The 19,543-nt window shown below is 54.7% G+C and overlaps 1 protein-coding gene across 2 annotated transcripts in view; it reads right to left on the minus strand.

Moving 5' to 3' along the window:
* The window catches only part of CACNA1B (calcium voltage-gated channel subunit alpha1 B), a 213,671-nt gene that overhangs the window by 3,611 nt on the left and 190,517 nt on the right, over window positions 1-19,543 (minus strand). For both annotated transcript variants that reach the window (XM_087418671.1, XM_087418670.1), the window contains exons 37-45: window positions 16,353-16,449; window positions 13,282-13,390; window positions 7,576-7,683; window positions 6,889-7,001; window positions 5,779-5,906; window positions 3,041-3,176; window positions 2,763-2,879; window positions 704-908; window positions 223-467 (exon numbers count right to left, since the gene is read on the minus strand). In XM_087418671.1, the coding sequence (XP_087274797.1) occupies window positions 223-467; window positions 704-908; window positions 2,763-2,879; window positions 3,041-3,176; window positions 5,779-5,906; window positions 6,889-7,001; window positions 7,576-7,683; window positions 13,282-13,390; window positions 16,353-16,449 (1,258 nt within the window). The remainder of the gene's footprint in view (window positions 1-222; window positions 468-703; window positions 909-2,762; window positions 2,880-3,040; window positions 3,177-5,778; window positions 5,907-6,888; window positions 7,002-7,575; window positions 7,684-13,281; window positions 13,391-16,352; window positions 16,450-19,543) is intronic.

Raw genomic sequence — 19,543 nt, forward strand, 5'->3', positions numbered from 1 at the left:
GTAGGCCAGGATGGCAGGTGATGCGAAGCGAAGGCCCGGGGCCCAGAGGAGAGGAGACCAGAGGCCAGCCCACCCCAGTCGGCAGGAGGGGAAGTAAAGAAGCGCCTAGAGAAGACGAGGTGCACTAGGGCAGGGACGGCAGGAGTGCAGACACAAACAGGACACGAGGGGGATGGCAGGGCAGGGGCGTGTGCAGAGGAGCAGCCTGCCTGCCTGGCTTACCTGTCTTGGGGGTCCTGGCTCCTGCCCAGCCGTTGGCGATGTGGGGTGGCTGCCCAGGGCGGGCTTGGGCTGGGGGGGCTCACGGCCCCCAAAGCGGTCGCAGGAGTAGAAACGCTGCTTCTCAGAGGAGGAGGAGGAGGGCTGCCTCCGCTCCTGGGACCGGCCACGCTCCTGTCTGCGCTCTCTCCGGCAGCCTGCGGGCCCCTCTCCCGAGGGCGGCCCAGGACCCGCGGTGCTGCTGGGAGCTGGTCGGAAGAGGAGAGGTCAGCACAGGGAGCTGGCGAGGGACGGACCCCCACCCAGACCCGGTCTACACCGCCTGCAAGAGTTCCCGGGGAGGAGCTGAGGGTGCGGTGGTCCTGCCTGGTTCCCTTTCCAGGGCCGGTGGTGGGATCGTCAGGTATAGAAAGGAAGAGGGTCCCCCACGGGCTCTCAAACCCCCTGCTTGGGCCCACAGCCACTCAAGGGCCCCGGCACACACCGCCATCCGTGTCTGCGGACAGGCTGGGTCCCTTTTCCAGGGACTTCTGCTTCCGGTCCCTGCGGCGGTGGCAGCGGTGGTGGTGATGAGGGGCCTGGCTGGCCGGTGCACGGTCCAGCGCGGCGGTGCAGAGATGGGCCACGTGGGGGCGCTGTGGCGCCAGCGTGGAGATGGAGCGCTTCATGGGGCTGGCATCCGCGGCTGGCTGCAGGGACACGGGGCAGCGCAGCCTGAGAGTGGGGCCCCTGGGAGGTTGGGGCAGCGGGAAACAGCCCTGACACGGGCTGGGGTTCAGGTACAGCAGGACAAGTCCCGTCGGGAGGAACTGGCCTGGGATTCAGGCCCCACAGCTGGGGCGTCTCCCCAGACACGCTGGCTGAGCTCCTAAAGGGACACGGGTTCGGCAGGGTCCCCTGGAAGGCCGCACTGAGGGGCCGGGGCTTGGTGACCACTAGGCCCTTCTCTCTCCCTGGAGAGCTCTTCCCACTCGAGACACCCTCAAGAGTGCTCTTTGCACAAGGTGCCGTTTATGGGGTGTCTTCCCCTCCAGGCCAAGCGAGGCCTGGGCAGCCGGTCAGCCTCAGCGTCCCTAAAGGACAGGAAGGATGCCAGGGAGAGGGAGGCTGTTGGCCTGGCCAGACGAATCCCAAGTGGGGGGCCCAGAGGTGCCTCAGCGGCTACAGTGTGATCACTCTGCTGGCTCTCTGTCCATCCAGGACCATGAAGCTGCTCCCCCAAAACTGAAATCAGGACCTAGAGACATTGCTCCTCCCACAGCCACCACTCGGCGTCAAGAGCCCAGAAGGGAGAAGAGGCACCAACACGGGCTGTGCACTCACTGCAGGGAGGCGGCCATCATAGGGTGGTGGGCAGAGACAGATCAAGTAGGAAGTGAGGACAGAGCAGGAAGGAGGAAGCCATGAAGGAGGAAGTGAGGAAGGAAGAAATGAGGAAAGAAGGAGGAAGTGAAGAAGGAAGAAATGAGAAAGGAGGAAGGGAGGAAGAAAGAAGTGAAGAAGTGAGGAAGGAGGAAGGGAGAAAGGAGGAAGGGAGGAAGAAAGAAGTGAAGAAGTGAGGAAGGAGGAAGGGAAGAAGGAGGAAGGGAGGAAGGAGGAAGGGAGGGAGAAAGAAAGAAGTGAAGCAGTGAGAAAGGAGGAAGGGAGGAAGGAAGAAGGAGGAAGGGAGGAAGGAAGAAGGAGGAAGTGAGGAAGGAAAAAGTAACGAAGGAGCAAGTGAAGAAGTGAGGAAGGAGGAAGGGAGGAAGGAGGAAGTGAAGAAGGAGGAAGGGAGAAAGTGAGGAAGGAGGAAGGGAGGAATGCGCATTGTGGTGAAAGCAAAGAAGGAAAGAGGACAGAAGCCACCGCCAACAAGAGTGAGTGTGACAAGTCACGAGAATAAAGTCCAAATTAAATGCACAGCAGCAGAAACCACAGAGAGGAGGCAGCCACAGAGCTGGAGGAGACACACATGGAGGGCTCGGGCCACTCTAGGCCAAGGGGAGCTGGCACACAGCCCAGGAAGCCCTGAAGGTCTCAGGCAGCCCCCTCCAGTCCCTCATCTGCTGGCAAGTTAGCAGAGTCCCTGAAACAGCCTGTCCATGTCCTTATCAAAGGGGCTCAGCCCCCTTCCCAAGGCTTCCTGCTCAGTCTCCAGACCCATCCCAGAGGAGCAGGGGCTGGGAGGGGCCACTGCCTCCAGTTTCCAGAGATAGAACCAGCGGGTCCTCCCCAGAGCCTCCATGAAGGTGAAAAGGGTGGATCAAGCTGCGGGAGCGGGTGGAGCTGGGGTGGGAGAGGCGTGTCCCAGAGAGAGGGGCAGGCTGGGTCAGAGACACGGGGCTAGGGGACAGAGGACCACATGCCCCCACAGGAGGCTGAGCACAGGTGGGCCATGGGGACTCTCTGTTAGCCTGCCACACCTCTTGACCAGCATCGTGCTCTGGGGCTGCCCAACGGGGCTGTGTCCAGGCTGCAGTACAATGGGGAGGTTCCACCCCAGCAAAGCCCTCTCCATACCAGCTCTCCTCAGCCCCACTCCCTGACCCTCCCAGATCACCCACCTGAGTCTCTGCCGCCAGGCGGGGCATGGAGGCTGCTCGGCCCTGGCTCTCCAGCCCAGGTTGAGGCTCTCCATCAGGGCCTCTCAGGGCCATGCTCTGCATCTGGACATCCACAGCCTGGGGGTACAGCAGCCCCCCAGTCACACTTGGACCCCAGCTCACTCTCACCTTCTCCCTCATCCCTGTCTCACCCCATCCCTGTTTCACCCTCATCCCTGTTTCACCCCCATCCCTGTCTCACGCCCCCAGTACAGTCCCCCAGCCCTGGGCACCCTCACTGGTTTTCCTGGCTGCACCACTGGGATCTCTGTTGAGTGGCCGTGCTCCAGGGGTGTCCTCGCCTCGTAGGGCCCCTCTTGGGTCCTCTGAGTGCCCCAGGAAACGGACTCCTTGATGCCACTCTCTTGGGTTTGTCTGTGGAGAAGAGAGGGTTGTCCTGTTGACTCGGAGCTCCATGGCCCCCAGAATGCCCACCTAGGACCTGGCTCCAACCTGCCAGGAACCCCTACTGGTGCCTGTTCTGGGCTAGAGGGACCTCAGACGGGGGAGGCCCCTCGAATGCAGGCACTCCCAAGTGGAGGCACAGCAAGCGACATGGACCCAATGCTGGAGCTCAGTGGATGGGCAGAGAGGGGACCCTGGCCACCCATCTGAGGGAAGCCTGGGCCCATGGCTTCCTGGTCTAGGGACATACAGCAAGCTCCTCAGCCCTAGATAGAGGCTCGTGAGTGCAGTGGGGGCAGGAATCATTCATGGCAAGGACGAGGCCATGTGTGTACAGCGTACATAGTGTACAGCGTGAGGATATCCTGCTGACACTGGCACACAGCGAGCCCTGAGCCCATGGCCCCGCCTGAGGGGTCCTCCTCTTCCTCACCTCCAAATTCACTGGCTCCTCCCCAAGCCCCTGACCCCCAGCCACGGGGGCTGTTCTGCCCTTCTGATCTAGGCTCCAGTGTCACCTTCTGGGGGAGCCCTTCCCTGGGCACATGCACCGCACCCGCCTGCCTTTCACTGTTGGTGTCTGTCTCTTTCATCATGTCTCCCAAGTGGCATTGAAACTGCCCAGCATTAGCCTGGATTACTGCTCCTTCTCAGGTTCAACGGAGCATCACACACACTCTCAGTCACCGGGCTGAGCTCAGAGGTGGAGCCAGCAGATGGCCTCAGCCGGCCACACTAATGACCAGACCGATCGTGGCTGGGATTTCTGAGAACATCCTTCCTCTCCCCAGAGCTGCAAGCATCTCCCAGCAGTGTGCTGTGTAGAGCTGCGGCAGCCTCGGGAAAGGCTGAGCCTGAGAGGAGGCACAGCCAGGAGGATGGAAGCTGGCTCCCAAGGCCTCGTCACCCGTGAGGTCACACCATACTGAAGCCAGGCGTGCACCTACACCGTCCATTAGATGGCTCAGTCAAGGCCCCCACTGCCTGGCCCAGGAGTGGTAACTGATTTGTGTAGAAATTATAATCAGCGAAATAAGTGATGTTCATTTTCCTAAACTGAAAGCCTGGCTCAGATCAATCCAAAAAGACACCTCACCACCCCATGCCCTCCAGCACACATGTGCATACATGCGCGTGTGCCCACACACACTCAGATCAACTGTTTAACTTTAAATGCAAAAACGGAATCTTAACCACCATGGAGAAAAGAGAGTACAAGAACAAGGGGGCTTCCAGGGGCTCTGGGAGGCCAGTCCCCAGGGTCTGTATGTACTTCTTGGGAGCACAGTCTTCATACGGGAACATGCATAGTTTGGGTCAGGTTCTCTCGGTGTTCTGGAAGGTCTCATCTCTGGACATGTGCCCCTGCAGGGTCGCCCCACCCCATCAGCTCGGGCCTGGCCACGACTTGCTCTGGCAGGTGGGGCATGAAGAGAGGCCTGAACACCTGCACCCTGGATGCTTCTCGCACCCTCACCTTGTGGGGCAGTCCAGACACTGGATGGGAGACTGAGCCATCCTGGGCCCACCAGTCCAGAGGAGCTGGCCTAGGCCCAGGCCCAAAGAACTGCCAGGCTGGCCCCTAAACGTGAGAAGTAACACACCACTCAGTGACGGCAGTCTGTTCCTCAAGAAAAGCTGCCTGATTAACAGTCCATGACCCAAAATCAGGCTTCAAAAAGGAACCTTCAAAACGGGTGCAGGAGAGGAAGAACAGGGGCCTGGCCCCTGTTAGTCTCCCTCCAGGCAGCAGGTCGGGTCAGGCCCCACCCTCAGCCCTTGCGGGGTGAGGCACCGCACAAGGCCCTGCTCGGGGCTCAGCCAACGACTCGCTTTGGCAGTGGGATGTTAGCAGACATGGAACCCTGCCGGTCCGGAGGGCACTGAGAGGACCCTGCCCTCCAGTGTAGCCCAGCAACCTCTCAGAGACCCACAGTGCAAAAAAAGTGATTGTTATTTTTCATCACGTGGTTTGGGTGGTCATTACCAAGAATGACTGCAGCAAGAGTTACATGACATACGCGGACCTTACCAATTTGTCTACAAAAGAAAACTGATTCAGAAATCAATACCAAAATGGAAATCTGAGAGGAAAAATGTTTCAAAGGAGTTAGCAAGAATGGAACACAAACAGGCCGTTAACAGAACAGGGTAAGGATCTGAGATGGAAGATCTGCAGGCACGGAAGGCCAGTGAGGAGGCAGAGGAGAAATGGGCACGCAAGTGCAAGTGACAGCTGAGACCTGAACTGTCTAAGGCAGTTGACCTCAGCACTGTCAGAGGCACCTGTCTAACACTAAGGGAATAATTTTAGAGTTCACCACAGAGACCGCTCACAGCAGATGTGGACCAGCTTTTGGGTGGCACCCACAACAACATCTGAGTGGACGTGGGTGTGGGGTGGACGGCGGAGCCAATCCCCAAGAGCAGAGATGGGACCTGAGGGCTGCCGGTCTTGGAGCGCTGCCCACGGGGAGCCCTTCAGGTGTCCAGCAGGAGTGAGAGTGGGGAGGTGGGGACACTGGGAGTCCTGCTTTCTCCAGGCACCACCCGTCCTGCACGGGGTACTCACACGGCCCCACCGTTGCTGAGGGAGGCCGAGCTCTTCTGCCGAAGGAAACCTCGGGCTCCTCGGAGCACAGCTGGCTGTGTCTGCTCCAGCGTGGCCTTCAGAGGGTGGAACAGGGACACGGGGCCCATCTGCAGAAGGGATGTGGGGAGGACAAGGAGCTCTGAGGGCCAGGGAGGTGCCTCAGCGACCTGCCCTGACCCCACAGCACAGCACAGGCTCCTCGCATCTCCTCTGGGTGAGGCCGGTGGCCTGCCCTGCTCCCCATCCCATCCCTACGTATGAGGCAGGCAGGAGCCTGCTCCCAACCTGGCTGTAGGCAACTTCAGGAAAGGCATCTCACTTCTTGGAGCCTCAGTTTCCCTACCTACAAACTTCAGGGACTGGATCCAATTACAAATGGCAGAAAGATTTCGTCTCAGCCTCAACTGGACTGACTGGTAGAGGATGCTGGAGCCCCGGGCAGAGCAGAGTTCTGAGGAGATTTCAGGGCAGGGGCGTCTGCACAGACAAGGGAATGGTGTGGGCACCAGGTACTTCCCGTCCCCAGGGGTGAAGGTCCCTGTAAGCTCTGAGCATCAGGCAAGTTTCTAGGCAGAGTCTACACACGGCCAGCGAAGGTTCGCTGTGTGGGAAAGTTGTTATCTTGAAGGATGACATCAGGAAGATGGGCCCCCAAACCCCAGTCAGAGTCCTGAGTGGACAAATCGTGACCCTGGACCTGTCAGTCTGGGTCTCTTTGGTCCCTGCCTGGTGCAGGGCGCACAGATTCTCCTCCTCCCAAAGCCATCTCCTCAAGTACTCTTCGTGACCGTTCTTCTACCACTTAAAAAAGGGGTATTGCCCAGGGCCTCTGTTCTCAGCTGCCTTCTCGCCGGCCGCAACACTAGCTCTCCAAGTCAGGGGCTCCCCAGTACCACCTGGCAACCAGCTAACGGAAAGCAGAGAGGCTGTATGGGGCTTCTGACTCTGGGGCCAGAGAGGCTGCTCCAAGAACCTCGCATCTTTCTCTTCCCGCTGCACTTTCTCCAAGAAGGTGTGGTCCCCACTGCTGTCAACAACTCAAGGATGCCAGAGTCAGAGTTACTTCCTGGAAATCCTGGAGCCTGGTACCTGGGACAGGCCTCCAGGAGCTTGGTGAATCTGGTCTCTGGTGGTTTTGTTCTGTTTGTAGAAGTCGAATATCATCAGAGCTGCGTAGACTTTCCCCACTGTCATCTCGTCAGCTGTAAGAAGAGCAGGCGAGGGAGAGAATGAGAGGCTCGAGTTGGGAGGAGAAGTGGGACAGAGAAGCCACAGACCACGCGGGGTGAGGAAACAGCCCCCACCACGAGGACTGCTGGACACGCCCAGGCGGGCGCACAGGGCTCGGCCACACCAGAGGCTGAGCTTGTCCCACCTGGAGCTGCACGGACTCTGCCGAGGCCCCACTGCCTCACCAGGCCCTCAGGCTCCTCCCCACAAAGTGGAGCTGGAGTTGAACCTTCCAGCACCTCATCCTTTCTGGCATCTAACTGTAGGAGTCTCCCTACCTTTTCTCTGGATTTTTTGAAGTAAATTCCCCACACCAGGAGTGTGGATGACTTTGCTCAACAGAACAAAGATCATCTTCTCCACAGCTCTGTGCACCCACTTTGAAGACCAGTCTTCCCTGCAGGTGGAAACTGAGTCAAGACTACGGAGGTGGTGAGCCCCTCTCCAAGGTGACCTGATAGTCGCCCTCGCCCAGGTCTCCCTGCTCTGCCTCTGGGTGGACCACGAAAGGGGGGCAGGCAGAGGGAGTCTCTCACCCTCACTTACGTTTGTGGGGTGGCACCAGCAAATCCAGGGTCTTCTGGGGCAGATTGGCCCACACAGAGGAAATCTCCTTCCTCAACTCAGCGTCACACTGATGCTGCTTCGTGCCAGCTGGGGCAGCGCAAGGGTGGGAAGGGAAGAGCGATGTTAGGAGCCAGCCCGCAGCCCCCTTGAGGGAGGCAGAGCTGGGGCATGCGGAGAGAGACATGGTGTAGGGAGAAACGGGGCAGAGATGGCACTGGAAGAAAAGTGCGGGGGAAGAACCACTGCCTTGGAGGCTGGTCTGAACTCTCCCTACCAGAATCTGCCTAGAGAAAGAGGTGCGCGAGCAGAGCAGTAAGGTGGTGTGGAGGTGTGCGCACGCGCGTGGGGCTGGGGCAGGGAGCTACAGCAGTGCTCCAGCCACTCATCCATCCATTCAATACTATTTACTGAGCGCCCACCAGATGTCACGTGCTGTTCTAGGGGGCGGAGCAAAACAGAAGAAACCGCCCTTCTGGAGTTACAGGACTTTTAATCTACAATAAAGTAGCAATAAGTTAAAAAATCCAGCACGTTGGACAGAGGAAGAGGCAAGTGGGGAGGGACGAGAAATAGCAGGAGGGCTGCAGTTTTGGACAGCGTGGTCAGGAAAGGTCTCAGAGAAGGGGCAAGTGTGAAAGCCGCTAAAGGCAAAGGCCTCGGAGTGTCACACAGTGAGCCAGGAGGGCAAGGCCGGGACGCAGGCCAGGGACGCTGAGACGGGAGGCAGAGCAGAATTCTGAGCAGAGGGATAAAATACCCTGATTTATCTTATTAAACAGTAAAAGTCACCCTTTTTAGTTACCCCATGCTATGAATTTTGGTGCATACAGTCGTGTATCCACCACCAGTGCCAAGCCCCTTGGGGCCTCGGCAGTGGACCTCCTCTGGCCCCTGGTGAGCATTGAGGCATCTTCCGTCTCCAGTGTTCTGCCTTCTCCAGAACGTCACATGATGGCACCACACCAGGCACTGGCTTTCGAACCTGACGTCTCTAAATTCAGCGTGTCGCATCTGGGTCCTCCATGTTGCTGAACCTCACTGTATGGACAGACAAGTTTGCTCATCCGCTCACCAGCTGACAGACATTCGAGTCGTTTTTAGTTTTGGGTGATTATGAATAAAACCGTAAACATTTGCGTATAGGTTTTTGTGTGGACATATATTTTCATTTCATCCCACTTAGACGTGGCTGGGCCATACAATAAGGAACTGCCAAACTGTTTTCCAAAGTGGCTGCACCAGCTTGTATTCACACCAGGACACTGAAGAAGTCCAGTTTTCTGCATTCTCACCAGCGCTTAATATCATCGTTGAAAAAAGAATTTTAGCCATTATAATAGGCATGTAATGTTACCTTGTTGTAGCTTTATTTTGAATTTCTCCAATGATTAATGATACAGAGCATCTTCACATGTGTTTGCCTTCCATATATCTTCTTTGGTGATGTGTCTGTTCAAATCTTTTGCCCATTTTTGTTGGGTTGTTCATTTTCTTATTACTGAGTTGTGAGAGATCTTTATATATTCTGGAAACCAATCTTATATCAGATAAGTGTTTCACAAATATTTTCTTCAAGTCTCTCACTTGTCTTTTCAGTTTCTTAAATGTCTTTTGAAGAGCAAGAGTTTCTAATTTTGATCAAGTTCAATTTATCAATATTTTCTTTTATAATTCACATTTTTTGTGTCTTACAAAATCTTTGCCTCACTCAAAATTGTCAAGATTTTCTTCCTGAGTTTTACTCTAGAGGTTTTATAATTTTACATTTTGCATTTATGTCTATGATCCATTTGAAGTTAATTTTTGTAAAAGATATGTGCTAAGGACTGAATTGTGCCCCGCCCCATTCATATGTTGAAGCCTTAACCCACAATGTGACTATACTTGGAAATAGGGCCTAGAAGGAGGTAATTAAGGTGAAAGGAGGTCATAAGGGTGGGCCTCAATCCAATAGGGCTGGTGTCTTATAAGAACAGGAAGAGACACCAGAAAGCTGGCTCACTCTCTGCATGTACTCAGGGGACAGGCTGTGTGAGAGCACACAGTGAGAAGGTGGCTGCCTACAAGCCAGGAAAAGAAGCCCCAGAATGAAACCTACCTTCCTGGCACCTTGATCTCTTAGACTTCCAGCCTCCAGACTGTGAGAAATAAATTTCTGTGTTTAAGTCACTCAGTTATATTATTTTGTTATAGCAGCCCAAGCAGACTAAGACAGTAAATGTCAAGATATTTGCAGGGGGGGGGGGAGGTGCAGGGGCATATAGTTGTCTAAATTTTTCCAGCACCATTTGTTGAAAATTATCTTTTCTCCATTTAATTGTCTTTGCAACTTCATTGAAAATTAATTGACTGTATAAGTGTGAATCTATATGGAGTCTCTATTGTGTTCCACTGATTTTTGTCTACATCTTGTCACCAACACCACTTGATGGATGTAGCTTTACAGAAAGTCTTTGATTCAGGTAGGGTGAGTTTTTCACCTTTGTTCTTCTTTTTTCAAAATTGTTTATGTTACTCAAGTTCTTTTGCTTTTCTACCTATATTTTAGAATTGCTTTGTAAATTTCTACCCAAAAGCCTGTTGGGATTTTAACTGGGATAACATTGATTCTATGGATCAATATGGGGAGAATTGAAATCTTAACAATACTGAGTGTTCCAACACATGAACATGACATAGTGCTTGATTTATTTAGGTCTTCTTTGATTCCTTTGGTCAATGGTTTAAAATTTGCAGCATACGAATCTTGCATATATTTTTTAGAGTTACCCAGCAATACAGAAGTATTTCATGTGTTTGATGCAATTTTAATGGAACTTTTTAAAATTTGAATTGTTACTTGCTAATATATAGAAATACATTCACTTTTTGTATATTGACCCGTATCCTGTGATCTTGCTATACTCATGTATTAGTTTTAGTAACTTTTTTTTAAACGGTTTAAAACAACAGAAATTTATTGTCTCAGTTCTGGAGGCCAGAGGCTCAAAATCAAGGTGTCAGCAGGGCCATGCTCCCTCCAAAGGCTCTAATGAAGAATACTTCCTTGCCTCTTCATAGCTTCTGGTGGCTCCCAGAAATCCTTGGCAATCCTTGGCTTGTAGATGCCTCAGTTTTATTAACTTTTTATTAGACTCTTTGGGATTTTCTGCATAGATAATGACATCAGTTGTGAATAGAGGCAGTTTCATTTCTTTCTCTCAATTGGCACACCTCTTATTTCTTTTTCTTGACTTATTACAATGGCCAGGACCTCAAGTACAATGTTGAACAAGAATGGTGACAGCAGACATCCTTGCCTTGTCCTTGATCTTAGGGGAAAGTAGTCAGTCTTTCTTTGTTAAGTATGTCGTTAGCTGTAGGTTTTTCATAGATATCCTTGATCAGATTTAAGAAGTTTCCTTTAATTACTAGTTTATGTAGAATTTTTTTTAATCATGAATGGATGTTAAATTTTGTCAAATGCTTTTTCTGCATCCATTGAGATGATCATACAGTTTTTCTTCTGTGATATATTAAGTTATATTGATTGATTTTTAAACTTGAACCAACCTTGCATTCCTGGGATAAACCCTACTTTTGTCATCATGTATTAATATATATATGTTTAGTTTGCTAAAATTGTGTTGAAGATTTTTGTGTCTCTATTCATGAGGGCCGTTGGTCTGTAATTTCCTTTCCTTGTAATGTCTTTTTCTAGTTTTGGTATCAGAGTAATGCTGGCCTTGTAAAATAAGCTTGGAAATATCCTCTCTTTTTCTATTTTCTGGAAGAGTTTGTATAGAACTGGCATTATTTCCTCCAAAAATGTTTGGTAGACTTCACCAATGAAGCCAACTGGGCCTGCAGTTTTCTTTGTTGGGAATTTTTTAACTATGAATTTAATTTATTTAATAAATATAGTATTACTCAGGTTATCTATTCTTTTTTTCAGATTATCTCTTCTTGAATGAGCTTGACAGTTAGTCTCAAGGAATTTTCCCATTTCACTTAAGTTATTGAAGTTATTGACATAACTTCATAAAATTTCCTTATTATCCATTTAATGTCAGTAAAATCTGTGGTGGTATTCCCTTTTTAGTTCCTTATATTGGTTTTTTTTTTCTCTCTTTTTTTCTTGATCAGTCTAGCTAGAGGCTTATTAATTTTATTCGTTTTATTTTTAACATGATCACTCTGGCTGCTGTGTTGAAGGTAGACTGAAAGGGGCAGGGCAGAAGCAGACCAGTTAGAAGGCTACTGCGACAATCCAGCCAGCAGCTGACAGAATGGTTTGGACCAGGAGGTGGCAGTGGGAGAGGGTAGAGAAGTGATCATATTCTGGGTGTATTTCGAAGGTAGAGTAAGAAGATATGATACAAGATTAGAGATGGATCAGAAGACGTAAGAAAAAAAAGAGAGAAAAGAATGACTCCAAAAGTTTTGGTTTGAGCAGCTGGAAGAACAGAGTTTCCATGAATAGAGATGGGGAAGACTATGGGAATATGTGGAGCTCAGTTTGGGCAAGTGAACTTTGGTTGTTTATTGGGCCTCCAAGTGGAGATGGGGAATAACTTGTGGGATAGAGGCCTGGGCTAAAAATACAAAATTGGAATTCACGATATTTAAAGCCATGGGAATTGGTGAGATGGCAAATAGAACAGTCTGAGGCACACAGTGACAATCAGAGATGGGAGATATGAGAAACCAGAAAAAGAGACATAAACGGGTTTCAAAAAGAAGGAAGTAGCAACTGAGAAAAGGCTGCTGACAGGTCCATGAGACAAGGGCTGCGAACGTGGAGGCCCCTGGAGGCTTACCAAGAGCAGTTCCAGCAGAGCGCTGCAGTGGCTAGAGACTGAGAAAGAGAAATCAGATGACACAGACCAGTCTCTCAAGGAGCTGGCTGCTATGAAGGAAAGAAGAAAAATAGGGAAGTCGATGCGGGAGGAAGAGAAGAACTTTTTAAAGATGGAAGAAATAATAGCATGTTTATATAGGGATACACATAATCCAGTAGAGAGAGAAAAGGACAGAGCAAGAAACAGGGTACAGAATTCCTGGCACGACGTGATCATGGTGACATCAGGACCTAGCATGCAAGGTGGGGACTGGCCTCGACTCATCTGTTACACAAGAGATGGCCACACTCAAGGGTGCAGATGCAGGGAGGAGGGCGATGGGGGGGGCGTGCAGGCCCCCTCTGGTGACTCTGTTTCTCTGTGGAGGGGCAGCAGTCATCACACGAGAGTGAGGGCGGGGAGGACAAACGAGCTCCGTTCTCTCTGCACTTGGCACAGGCTGTGCAGTCCTGTGGGAAGCTCAGGAGAGGGCCTGACAGCTCGCTATGGGGAGGGGCAGAAGGCACGCAGACACTTCACCCCAGAAGGGGTGCTGACTCATGTGAGGCAGGGCCAGGCCTGTGTTCTGGCTCCAACACTCGCTAGCTCTGGATAAGCTGGACAAGTCAGTTAACTTCACTGCACCTCAGTTTCCTTATAGGAAAATGGGGTCACTACAGTGCTAACATGCAGGATGGCTACCAGGGGATGAAGTCAGTGCCCAACAGAAGTGCCACAGGCAGCTGTCCTCAGTCCCCCCAGACAGCCCCCTCACCCCCTCCCTGCACACCAGCCTGGGGGTGGCTTTCAAGGGCGGTCCCACGGCCCTGGCTTGGTGCGCTCCCTCCAAGGCTGCCTTGCTCACCCGGAGCCAGCTTGATCTCCAGCGCGGTCCGGATGAGGGCCATCAGTGTGGATGTGAAGTGGACGGTCATGTCCTCGTTGGAGATGGGCATGTTCATGCGAACCAGGCGCTGGGGACAAGGGAGCAGGTCAGGGCCAGTCCTACCTGGGTCCCCCCGCCACAGGACTACGCAGTGCTTGAGGCCCCTGGAGGCTGGGCTTGGCCTCCCGGGGGTGGTCCCTGCAGGTGCCGGGGCCCAAGTGAGATTGGGTAGGTGGGAGTTTTGCCAGCATTCACACTCACCCCTGGACCCCCATCCTCATCTGAGCTGAGGATTCTCCTGGCTACAGAAAAGTAGAAGTCCAGATAAAGACTGTAGCATAGGGCCAGGGCAGAAGCCTGGATCCCTCTGAAAGAACAGGCACATCCTCAGCCAGAGGGACCCCTGCCCACTGCCCATGGCTGGAAGAGTGTGTGACCTTGGCTGAGGAGGGAGGGGTCTGGGCTGCAGGATCAAGGCTGACATGCCCTGGGACAGCCCACAGACAGGAGGGAAGACCCCTGCCCTCACAGTTCTGCCTAACCTCTATTCCCATCTGCAGCCTGGAGCACTGGACAAGGGATGGGGTAGCCAAGAATGCAGCTCTGAGGTCCAGCACCCACTGGGCATCCCTCAGGCCCAGGAAGTCTTCTGGCTCTCACCACCCAGCCAGGGGGCCTGGAGGAGATGCTCAATGCCACACGCCCAAGGAAGCAGGGGAAGCCTTAGAGACCAGCTCCTCCCAGCCAGAAGGCCCCGGAACAGATGGGACGGCACGGGGTCTTGGGCTCAGCCAGCAGCACGCGGGCTAGTAGGGGTGGCTCAGGGCCATCCGAAGGAATATAAGCACTCTGGACAAGACCGGGGGCAGCCCCCTGCAGCTCTGCTCCCCATTTCCTCATCAGGTGAGCAGCCTCCCTTCCTCTCTTCAGTTTCAAGGACAGAACAGCTGGAGATAGGTGTGTCTGCACTGCAGTCCTCTGAGTACAGCCAGCAGCTGCCAAAAGCCTGAGGCTCTGAGAACTTAAGCAATTTCCAGGAGGAAAAGGGTCTCGATGTGTCTGGAATGTCCTGAGCATGGGGCGCCACCCAGCTGGCCAAGTGGAGCCCAGTGGCACTGCGACCTATCTATCCCCTCCCAGTAGCCTCCTGTCCCCTACCGCAGGGCCCCTCCCTGGGGTCTGCCCGTCCTCTGCCAGGCCTGCACCCTGCAACAGGGCAGCTTCTCTGGGGAGGGCCACTCTGCCCCCAGCCCTGCCTCCAGCATCCTGGCCCAAAATCCAATCCTCAGCATGACAGAGGGCAGGTGGCTAGAGACATGAGCCCAGACTCTCTCCCCCGAATGCTGGCAAAGCCCCACTTGGCATGTCCAATCATGGTCCCAGGACCTCACATGTCACCTGTGTGATGCACACCAGGAAAAACAGCTTCCCAGAGCACAGTGTCCCTGCAGACCAGCACCGATGGCAGTGGCAGAGGCACAGGAATTCCTCTCCAGGGGAGTCAGGGAGTCAGGAACCGGCATGAAGGAGGAGCAAGAAGGTGATTTCCAAGAGAGGAGAACTCTGTCCAGGGCACCTTCACCAGCGGCTCCCGTCTGCCTGCCTAAGTCCTGGAGGGCCAGGAACCTCAGGGCTCAGCAGAGGGGCAAGGCCAGGGCAAACAGACGGGCATCTCTGCCCAGGGCCTAGACGCCCCTGGCCACGGCCCTCTGTGTATCTCCTGGACCCTCCCAGCTCGCCAAACCCATCCACTCCCACCGGCCCCAAGGCCTCCGCTGGTCTTATCATGCCCAGGACCTTGGAGTTGGCCAGCACAGCTGGGGAGGGGCTCCAAAGGCCACCCTGTCGTGGCCCTGCCTGTCCACTCTGGCCCTGGGTGTGAGTGTGGACAGAGTTCTCCTTCTTGGGGACCAAGCTACAGCCTTGCATGCAGGGCTCCAGGCAGGCACAACATGCATGCCAGGCAGGGGAGGGCTGAGGAAGACACCAGAGGCATCTGCGTGTGGCTTGGAGGAGCCACTCAGCTCCCAAAGGCTGTGCTGAGCCAGGTTACAGGCGCAGGCCAGAATTGGAGCACAGAGACAGACAGCGTGGACAGAACCAGAGATGAAATCTCTAGGGGGAAGCTGGCTCAGAGGGAGGCAGATGGCAAGAGGGTTCCAGACACATGCTAGCTGAGCTGTAGGACTCGGGCCGGCTCTGTTTGCTGGGGAGACTGGGGGCCTCAGGAGGGCTCTCGGGTGGGTAGGTGGGGTGCTAGGGGAATGAAAGGTGCTTACGCACCAAGGGGGTGACTGAGGATGTACGGCAGGTAGGAGCAGGCATGGGGCTGGAGCCACGTGACCTGCTTGCTCACCCAGAGGGGAGGCCTGGAGGCGTCCCTCAGTTTACCCCTCTGGACATTCAGCCACCTGGGCTCCTCAGCAAGGGTGGAGGGGGCATGGGGCCGCCTGGCCCCCGGGGCTGTCCCCTCCCTGTCCCCCTTCCTCCTTAATGCCACAGTGCCTCCTTCCCACCAGGCGCCTATGGAGCCCTGCAGACAATGCAGCCCGGTTGGGGAGGTTCTGCATGAGCAGAGCTGGGGTTGGCTCCTCAGATGCACCAGAGGCCCTGCAGGTCCTTGTTCCCCAAGGGCAGACCCTGAGAGCTGGACCACTTCACCCATATCAGAGTCTTAGGGGACAGAGGGGCTAAGTGTGATCCTGAGCCCAGAACAAAAACAGCTTCTGTCAAAAAAGCGGGTCTATCCCCTCATTTCTAGGAAAGAGGAGGGAGGGAGAAAAGGCAGGTGGAGGTCTCTGGCACCATATTCCTGAGTCTCTTGGGGGCTCTCAGAGGGGGCAGCCCTGGGGGACAAGGGGCTGGTACAGAGAGACCTTTACAGTGTCTGTGTCCCTCCGTCTGGGATGGAAGCAGAGATGGTGGGGGCAGAGAAGAGAAAGAAACAGTGAGACAGCAGCACGGCAGGTAGACAGACAGACAGGCCCCAAGAAGCGATGGGAGGCCAGCCCCAGCACAGACAGCCTGGGGGGTTCAGGGTTGGGGTCTACCTTGTATGCAACTCGAGCAGGGCATTTCTTCCCCAGCCCCAGGGGGGGGGACATGTGTTTCAGCATCTCAAACATGTCATTGTAACTGATGCGCCCACTGGAGACCCAGCCCAGAGAGGCAGAGGCAGAGTGGGGTCCACAGGAGGGGTGCGGCAGGAGGGGCAGGGGGAGGAAGCACACAAGAAAACAGATTCAGTTAACCAGCATCCGATTAAATGCCAAAAGTCCAAATAAGTAAGATGAGGGTTTCTCTGCTTGACTCGATCCCCTCCTTTCCCCCCAGCCTCACCTCCGCACTCCAGCCCCACGCAGGGCAGCGGGCAGGGGTGACGTCAGAGCTAATGAACATGGAGGGATGAGGAAGGGCTGCATCGGGGCGGCTTTGGGTTGTCAACTTCTGATTTTATACTTTTAGAAACCACAGATAAAGCCAAATCAGAAAAGGGCTGTTGCACCATGCCGGGAGAGCTGGCAGACAGTGTTACACGACCCATGAGGCCAGCCTGAGCACCACAACACAAACTTCAGCTTTTCTTAATGCTCGATTTGCTTCCACATTAGCCTAGAGGCTAAAAAGGTGGAGAAAACTATAACAGAAGCCAGAAAACTAGAGCTGCACTGTTCTGCAGGGAACCCCGAGGCTCTAGAGACAAACTCGACCAAGGCACGTCCTCCTCTAAGCCCAGAGATGCCCGAGGCCGGCCCAGGGCAGGGCTGCTGCGGCCAGGGCTGGGCAGGAAATGGGAGACTGCGGGGCAGGGGTGCAGCTAGGGGCATGTGGCTTGGTGCCACTCCTGCACCTCCTGACAGCACAGCAGGGGCAGGGCTGGGACCGACACAAGGGACAAGCGTCCAGATTCAGGGAGGTGTCTGGGGGCTGATGGCTGCATCTTCCCGAAGTAGAGAGGCCACCAGGTCTGAAGCCTCACCTCCACCCCGGGACACTTGCCTGTGGGACCTGCTTGGGGTCCCAGAGAAACAGTCGGCTTCAGGCCACCCAGGAGAGAAAGTGAACAGCCTTTTCCTGGCAGGCGGATCCGCCCCAGGGCCTGGCCCTCCTCCAGGGCTCAGACGATTGAGTAAATCAACCCAGAGGTGAAGCAGGAGGGCCTGTCTTTGGGCCCCCACTGCCTCTGCCCTCTCCTCCCCAACTTCTGACCCGAGCTGGCAGCTGCTCCCCGTCTATTTGCACCCACACTCCCCTCCTCTGGGGCCCTCGGTCTCCGGCCTGTCTGACCATCAGCCCACCCTCGAGAGCCCGGAGGCAAAGCGGGTGAGACAGCTTCTTCCTCGGCACAGGTGAGACCTGGCCCCCGGCTCTCCCTTGGCAGCTGGCCCTTACCCTCACGGCCCCGCCAGAAAGCTCTGAGTGCACTGTCTCATAAGGCTACCTGTCCTCAGCCAGCTGGAGGGGTCGGGGAGGTTAGATGGGGACAAAAGCGCCCAAGAGGTTGGAGTGCGGGGCAGGGCAGGGCGGGAGAAGAGAGGTGAGGTGTCGTCATTCCCAAACCAGGCAGGGAATGTGTGCTGTGTTTGCATGTCGGGCAGGGAAGAGCATGTCAATGGAGGCTCTGAAGTCGCAAACCTTGTAGGCCAACCTACGAGGGCAGTTCTTCCCTAAGCCAACGGGTGGCGCAATACAACGCAACAAACTGTACAAATCCTTATAATGAATCCGGCAACTGGAAAGGAAACGTCACACGTTATGGCAACCAAGGCAGACCAGCCTGTCCCACCCGCCCCCCAGCCTGGGACAGGAAGACGCTAAGGAGGTAGAGCCAGGGGGCTGGACAGGCATCACCCTGCCGGGGATAGCCAGGACTTGGAATGCCCCAGGAGGCGTGGCAACCCCAAGACAACTTCCAGAGCCTGATGCAGGCAGGAGACACTTGCACAGAACCAGCATGGCCCTGCCCCAAGCCCTACTCTGCTCACACTCTGCACACACCACAACCGCTGGGAGTCCCTCCCTGGGCCTCTGGCAGCCCCTCCCCTTGCTCCCCGAGTGCCTGAGCCCCCAGGGCCTCTGCGACCCTGCTCTCCTGACTGTCCCCACCTCCCTGGACACACCGTGTCCTCCCCTGGATCTGCTGGTCCAGCTCAGCAGATCCTCGTCCCATGGCGGACACACTGGCCAACACTGACGCTTCTCTCTCCTGCACTACGGCCCCTCAGTCCAATCAGCTCCAAACTGTTGCATTTACTTCTGGAAAAGAGGGAGGAAAGAGGAAGCCCCACTCCGGCCTCACTCCAAGTACTCGCTAACCTCGTTGGACTGGAGGGACCACCACAAAGGGGCCGGAAGCTTGGTGGAGCCCCTAGCCTGACAATCGCCCCCATCCCAGTTCAGAGCCTGTTTCTTGGCTCATCTTCTCTCTTCTGCCATCAAAGCCCTCAGATGCCACCAGACGAAAAGTGTGGGCATGATACTGTCACTCCGATTCAAAAACTATCCCCACTGTCTACAAAACAAGGTCAAAGCTACTTGTTTAACCCACATGTCAAGGCCCTTCTCAACCTGCCTCAGCCGTCCTTCCCACCCCTCCTCGGTGGGCCCTCCTCTCCAGCCTCCCTTCCCCTCTGCCCACCCTCTGAGCTCACCCCATCCTGCTCCTTCCGCTCATCCTCAGACGTGCCCTGGCCACACACTAGGTGGCACTCTTCCCCCGCGGCCCTGCAGGCAGAGCGCGCTGGGAGCACGTGTCTGCTCAGCACACGGCAGACGCTCAAGAAAGTTACTGGACAGACGCATGAACGTAAAGACGAGCAGACAGTTCACTCACAGCAGGTGTGGTTGTGAGTCTCCTTTCGAGTCTCTACACTTCACACAGAGCTGAGGCAGCAACAAAAGGGAGGATGGGGGAATGCAGCACCGGAAGCAACAATTCCATGCTTCCTCATCCCCCCACCGCATGCATGCGCGCGCACACACAGTGCACATGTACACTCACGCACACATGCATTCACACACGTTTACACACACAAGCGCATGCACACGTGCACACAGGTGCACACATGCAAACGCAGCGCAAAACATGCACAAAATCACGTGTGCGCTCATAACGCACATACAAAACACGCATATGCTCACACACGTGTGTATGCCTGCCTGCATAATGCACAAACACACATGCACACATGTGTACACAGAGCTGTGCACACATACACATCCATGCACACGTGCATATGCA

This window comes from Ceratotherium simum, chromosome 29 (genome assembly GCF_057802395.1).
Source record: "Ceratotherium simum simum isolate JZ-2026a chromosome 29, ASM5780239v1, whole genome shotgun sequence".
Classification (NCBI taxonomy): Eukaryota; Metazoa; Chordata; class Mammalia; order Perissodactyla; family Rhinocerotidae; genus Ceratotherium; species Ceratotherium simum.